We start from the raw sequence: 7082 nt of genomic DNA, 5'->3' as shown, positions 1-7082 counted from the left end.
TGTAGCCTTGTAGTAGCAGGCCGCCGCCTAAGGCTTATATAATCCGATCTGGGCCCCCAGTGTCATAAAAACGACGAAGAAAAGGCACATAGGGTCACAATTTCCAGAGCTGTGTAGTTTAATATAATGTGCTCTTGCTCTTGCCGTTAAAAATATAATAATCGGCGGATTATTAAGAATCTTACAGGAGCCTTCAGAAAAATGCGTCCTGTTCAGAACGCTGCACGGACACGCCCCCCAGAATATTCTTTTTTTATCAACATTTGAATGTAAATTGAATTTCTACAATAACATTTGTTCAAACGTGAATAAGAATATAAATACATTCACCCATCCCTAACTACTAGTTGATTTCCCCTATTTATAAAGAATATTTTAAGTAAAATTCTTTATATTCATTACATTTTTTGGAGTTATACAACTGGGGGGTGCTGTATACTAAATTCTGTTAACACTCAAAAACAACTTGACCACTATTTACTGCTGAATATTCCCTAATCCTTTTAGGTATAGATGATGCCCACCTAAACATCAAAGCGGCAACTACATGGTTAAAACTTAACTTTTAATAAAAAAAAAAATTATGTTAAAAGAAAAAATAAAAATAAAAATCTAGTATATGCTTACTGATGTGTACTATTAAGTTTTCTTTTTATTGCTTATATTGGGCTAGCTTACAAGTGGATCGCTAAATGTTCTCACGCCTGGAAACTGGCCAATTTGCCTGTTTGAGGGCGGATGGTAATTAATCAGCCATTACAATTATTGCTTTATATACATACTAGTGTTAAAGCCCGTGTACACGGGCCAAATTTTTTTTTTTTTTTTTTTTTTTGTTATTCAAAAAAATAACATAAGATATAAACATTAAAGTAGACATAAAGTCATATTTTTATTTTTAGTAAATTAAATTAAAATAAAGTTTAATTTGTACATGAATAATATTGTTGCTCTAAATAATACAAAATTACTTCTAACTAATTAAAAATACACAACTTATTTGTTTATTTAAAGTATATTTCTTTATAAACAATGTTTTTTGTATAAATTTTATCACTGTTTGGTAATATCTTTCCATGCTTTGAACTTTGAAGTATCTTAATTTTGACATCAGATGATGTACGAACTCGAGACATTGCAACATAAAGTTGTCCATGACTGAATACTGGTTCTGGAAGAAATATTCCTACTTTGTCTAACGTTTGACCTTGTGATTTGTTGATGGTCATTGCAAATGCAAGTTTGATTGGAAACTGTCTCCTTCGTAAAATGAATGGTAGTTCAGTGTTGGCAGGGGCTAAATCTATTCTCGGAATAAACACCATTTGTTTTTTTGCTGTTCCTGTGAGTACTTCTGCAATTAATAGATTTGGCTTAAGATCTTTAACTATCAATCTTGTTCCATTGCACAGACCTTTTTTTGTGTTCAGATTTCTGAGCAACATAATAATACTTCCCAATTTTATTTTTAACTTATGAAGAGGCATTCCTGATGGAGCTAATTCGTTTAGAAACTCTATGGGATAGTTTTGTGTATCTTCATCTGTCTGATCATCAATTGAATCTGAACTCAGATATATTTTTTCATCACCATCGAGTATATTTAATACATGCTCATTGATTTGATCAACATGACAATTTTTCGTACACAAAATGGCCTTTTTTGAAAAACTGTGAAGATCAGATGGAAGAATTTTTTTTCCAAAAATTTCAGATATGATACAATCATTGCATATTAATTTGGAAGGGATCTCAACTAAATCCTCAGGAAGGCCCTCTGAATTATTTAATGAACCCTGTCCTAATTTTAGTAGCCAATTGCTAAATTCTGGATCCACTGAACGCACATTATTCTTCAATTTTAAAATTTTAAATTTATCCCAGTGATCATAGAACTTTATAGTAGCTTCCACAATAGCAGTTCTATTGCAATGAGGAAGAACTGGGAGTGTTTGTCTGAAGTCTCCACCAAGGAGTATAACTTTTCCACCAAATGGCTTATTGTTCTGCATAATTTCCTGAAGAAGGTTATTTAAACATTTTAGAGCTATACCGGGTGTCATTGAGGCCTCATCCCAAATAATCAATTTAGCATTACGTATGAACTCTGCATCTTTTGAAGTCATTCTCATATTTGATGTTGATGTTTCCAGTAATGGAATTGGAAGCTTAAACTGTGAATGGTAAGTTCTGCCACCATCAAGGAGATTAGCTGCTATTCCTGTAGAGGCAACAGGAAGAACTCCATCTGTGCGTCCACGTAAAGTACTCAATAATGTTTTATATAAATAAGTCTTGCCACTTCCACCAGGTCCATCAATAAAAAAACATCTGTGTGGTAAATTTTCATTATCAATTGCAGACATTACATTGTCAAATGCAGCTTTTTGCTCGATGTTTAATGCTTCTTGAAGTTGTGCTCCAACTTGGGCTTCCAAGTGTGTAACATAGTTGAATTGCTTTTCTGGAATGAAGTTTGATGGATTGGGTAGTCCAAAATCTTCACAACGTTTACTATGCAATATGAGAACATTTTGAATATCTGTTAATGCCAAATTTTTGCAACTTTTGCAATCATCAATGTGGTCTTCATGACGTGAATAATCTTCATAAAGATCATGTTTGTATTTTTCAAAGAGTTGTGGGACATTAGGTGGGACAACAAATATACACAAATAAGCAAACAGTTCCCTCATTTGTTTAGACATCTGTTGAGATGCTGATTCGTTAAGTGTAAGATCCCATGTAGCATCGTCATCTAAAAGTGAAAGCTTTTGGGCAGCTTCTTTGAATGTGTGACAAACTTGTCCATTAACAGTTCGTAAGTCCTTAAAGGATATTGCTCCTTTTAAGTGCAAGAGCAATAACCTCAAACAAAATCTCTCCAAATCTGATGAAATATTTACATTATACAATCTGCCAATTGTTGTATCTGCTCCTCTTTGTCTTGGATTCCACTTACGGTTTTTTACATCAAATACAAAATGTTGAGGAATGTCAGAGTAAAAAAGTTCACGTGCCGCATTATTATCCACATTCAACTTAAAGTATGCTGTCAAAGTGGTGTCCCTGTCTTGTGCCTTTTCTGCAGCTAATTGTACGTTTTCATTATGGAAATATACATCTTGTTCGCCTGGAAGATGAACTTGAAGTCTTATTATTGTATGTGTTTGATGGTGCATCAAAAAACCATACAACCTCCAAACAGCTTCAGGAGCACTGACATATCTTGTGTCCAAAAAATTTTGAATTTCATCATGCTGTAGTGTATTATGTTCCTTAATGGAAATATTTGCACAATCGTAACCTTTATATACATATTTGAAGAGATATTTAACACTTTTAACAGAAACACAACTCTCTACATTTATATGGCAGTTGTATTTCAAGCAGAAGTATGGGCTATATGGAACTACCCATGAGTTGTCAATTTTTTTCCCTTTGACAATTACAGTGGTGTCATTTTTTTGTCTACGATATCGCGGATATCCATCAACATTAATTAAAGTTTCTTTTTGAAAATTTTTTGGAAAATTCTTGCTGCAATTACCATCAACCATGCATGGAGAATTTAAATTATGTTCTCCACATGGACCGTGTATCATATGCTTTATTACAATAGCATGTAGTCTTGGATAAATCTGTTCATCAGGAATTTCAGCTGATATAAAAGTGTCAATGGTTTCAGCATCATTTGGCTTGTCTTCGGCTTTCAATATTAAAAGGATATGAGCATGTGGTAATCCTCTTTTTTGAAACTCTATTACATGCACTTTTGCGCAAGGACTTCCAAGAACATGTTTGTTCAAGATATCATTCAAAAGAGAATTTAATTTGAGATTGAAAACTCTTGCTACCAAATCTGGTCTGAACTCCACTGCTTGACCTTCTAATAGGTTATCAAGTATCTCAGGCCATTTAGGGTTGCAGGTCATGGTGATGAAGTAATCCGGTTTTCCATATTTTCTAACAATGGCCATAGCATCATGGTAGTTTTGGGCCATATTTCGTGGACTTCCCTGAAAAGATGATGGCAAAATAACTGCTTTTCCAGGCATCAGGCCCTGTGCAGCAGCCTCACTTTGAATGTAATCCATTAATCCTGTATATTTTTCAATGCGAAGATTAGATTGATTTTGACGGATATAGTTGAGTCTGTTGGCCTCAGTCTTGACATAAGCATCAACAAAGTACTGCTGCGTCAACTTGCCAGCACTAAGGAAAGGATTGAATTGATCCCTAATTGAAATTCTGTAAGAGTAGTATTTCATTTGGCTAACTCTTATCCTTGGATTGGTGGTTACTCTTCTTTGTACATCACTAATTGATGTTGGCCTGTAGTTAAGAGCAATATTGGAACCCCAACTTTGGTCCCCATATGGAAACAACAAAGGATACAGCAATGGTTCAAGATTAGGATCTAAAACACTTATTCTTTCAGTTTTTTTTGTTTGATCTGTAGATCGGCAATGAATAAGAAGGTCACGTTCAAGAGGAGGTTCACCATCAGAATTTTGGAAAATAACAGCAACCTCATTAACTCTTTGTACGTTATATCTTCGGTAATCTGATGTTCTGTCCTGCAGAATTACCATTGAAACTTTAGAATTTTGAACTCCATTTAAAGATGCTTCATGGATGCATTCTTGCTCTACCTCATAGAGCATTTTACATGCTTTTGCAAAAGGGTTATACTGAGACATATATGAACTTAACTCCCTCAAAAGTTCAATGTGACATCCTGAATTTTCTTTTAGTGCTGCTCGTTGGTCCGCAGCTTCCTCAGGACTCAAAATGTAGAGTTGTGCAAATTTGCGTTGATCATCATTTTCTGGATGCAAAGCACCAGATCGGTGATAAATTTGGCCATTTATTCTAAAACAGTATGGGCCATATCCTGGAGGTGGTGCAATGTTTGCTCCCATTGATGCAAACGCCAATGCACTATTTATAGAACGGATATTTTGCATAAAATTCTTTGAATGTGTGTGTTGTCCAGTCATTAGTTGTTGGATCAGTGGTGAAATTTGTATATGAGGTAATGTTATTTTTCCTTTATTGCAGCATTTATTAAAAAGCTTATCGCTTGGTTGTTCCTCTGGAAAATGCTTTGCCATGCAAAATTTGCAATAAACATTAAGTTGACCACATGTGTGCATCGGGACATTGTCTTCATTAAATAATGAATGGTTGATGTTAGTACTATTTTTTTTTTCTACGTGCAGCAGAACGTGATCTTTGCATGTCCAGTTGGAGACATTTTTCCTGAGCAGTCATATTGGCCCTACAAATCCGTTTTTTTTTAAGAATCCTTTTTGCGTAGAGTTACCCTTTGTTGTTCAGTCATATGTGTCCGTCGTATACGTTGAGTTTCTTTTCTTCTGCGTTTAACGTTTTCTGCATCTTCCTGTGTTAAAATTCTTTTAGGAGGCATTCTTCTATTTTTATTTTTATGCAGCACTCTTTAGTTTGTTTTAAAGACTCTTTTTTTTTTTTTATGCACTTCTTTGTAGTCACTTTTTTTTATGCAGTATATATGTTTTTTAAGGTTTATTCTTATTAGGCACTCTTTATTGCCTTTTTTATGCTGTATATATGTTTTTTTAAATTGGTTTGTTATAATGCTGCTTATGTAGTATTAGGCACTCTTTATTGCCTTTTTTATGTTGTATATATGTTGTTTTTTTTATATAAATTTGTTATAATGCTGCTTATGTAGTATTAGGCACTCTTTATTGCCTTTTTTATGCTGTTTATGCAGTGTCTTTATTTGTTTTAGGCAGTCTTTTAGGCACTCTCTTTGTTATATCGGCAGTGTTTATTTTGTATTAGGCAATGTTAGGCACACTTTTTTTTTTTAGACAATCTTTATTTTGTTTAACAAAGTCTTAGGCACTCTTTACTTTGTTTTATACACTTTTTATTTTGTTTTTGGCAGTGTTATTTTTTTTTAATGCAGTCTTAGGCACTCTTTATTTTGTTGTAGACATTAGGCGTGTTTATGCTGCTTATGTAGTATTAGGCACTCTTTATTGCCTTTTTTATGCTGTTTATTGCTGTCTCTTTATTTGTTTTAGGCAGTCTCTTTATTTCCCTTTTTTTTTAGGCACTCTCTTTTTTTAATATCGACAGTCTTTATTTTTTTAGATAGTCTTTATTTTGTATTAGGCAAATTTGTTTTTTTTAGACAATACACTTTTTCTTTTGTTTTTGGCAGTTTTATTTTGTTTTCATGCAGTCTTAGTCACTCTTTATTAGGCGTGTTTGTCACTCTTTACTTTGTTTTAAACACTCTAGGACTATGCACTTTTTTTATACACTTTTTTTTTATGCAGTATATATGTTTTTTTACGGTTTATAGTATTAGGCACTCTTTATGGGTTTTTTTATACAGTATATATATAATGCTGCTTATGAGTAACTTTGTTTTTTGCAGTCTTAATTTTTGTTCATGCAGTCTTAGGCACTCTTTATTTTGTTGTAGACATTAGGCGTGTTTGTCACTCTTTACTTTGTTTTAAACACTCTTTTTTTTGTATTATGTCCTTTTTTTAAGACACTTTTTTATGCAGTATATATGTTTTTATATCTTTTGTTAAAAAGGTTGATTAAAATTCAGCTTATGTAGTATTAGGCACTCTTTATTGCCTTTTTTATGCAGTATATATGTGTTTTTTTCAAAGATTTTATTATAATGCTGCTTATGTAGTATTAGGCTCTTTTTTGCCTTTTTTATTCTGTATATATGTTTTTTTAAAAATGTTTCTTATAATGCTGCTTATGTAGTATTAAGCACTCTTTTTTTCCTTTTTTATGCAGTATATATGTTTGTTTTTTTTTCAAAGGGTTTATTATAATGCTGCTTATGTAGTATTAGGCGCTCTTTATTTCCTTTTTTTTTTTATTTGTATAGAGACTTTTTATATGTGCAGTGCAGCACTATTTTTTCTTTTAAAGTAATATAGTTATGTTATATGTGCTGTGCAGCACAGTATTGAGCTCTTTTATGAGCTTATGACTAAAATATTTATTTTCTATGTGCTGTTAGCACAATGTTGTGCTCTTTTATGAGCCTATTAATC

General features: G+C 32.9%; 1 protein-coding gene across 1 annotated transcript; it reads right to left on the bottom strand.

Annotated features, from left to right (window-relative positions):
- Positions 1–343: 343 nt before the first annotated feature.
- LOC128664405 (uncharacterized) lies at positions 344–5206 on the bottom strand. The gene is made up of 2 exons (XM_053719237.1): positions 1058–5206; positions 344–357 (listed from the first exon to the last, which is right to left on the bottom strand). Exons 1-2 carry the CDS (start codon positions 5157–5159, stop codon positions 344–346), a joined length of 4116 nt encoding a protein of 1371 aa, XP_053575212.1. The 5' UTR covers positions 5160–5206.
- Positions 5207–7082: the final 1876 nt, after the last annotated feature.

This window comes from Bombina bombina, chromosome 6 (assembly GCF_027579735.1).
Source record: "Bombina bombina isolate aBomBom1 chromosome 6, aBomBom1.pri, whole genome shotgun sequence".
Classification (NCBI taxonomy): Eukaryota; Metazoa; Chordata; class Amphibia; order Anura; family Bombinatoridae; genus Bombina; species Bombina bombina.
The sequence above is the reverse complement of the archived record's forward strand: the minus strand, read 5'-3'. Positions and strand labels throughout refer to the sequence as shown.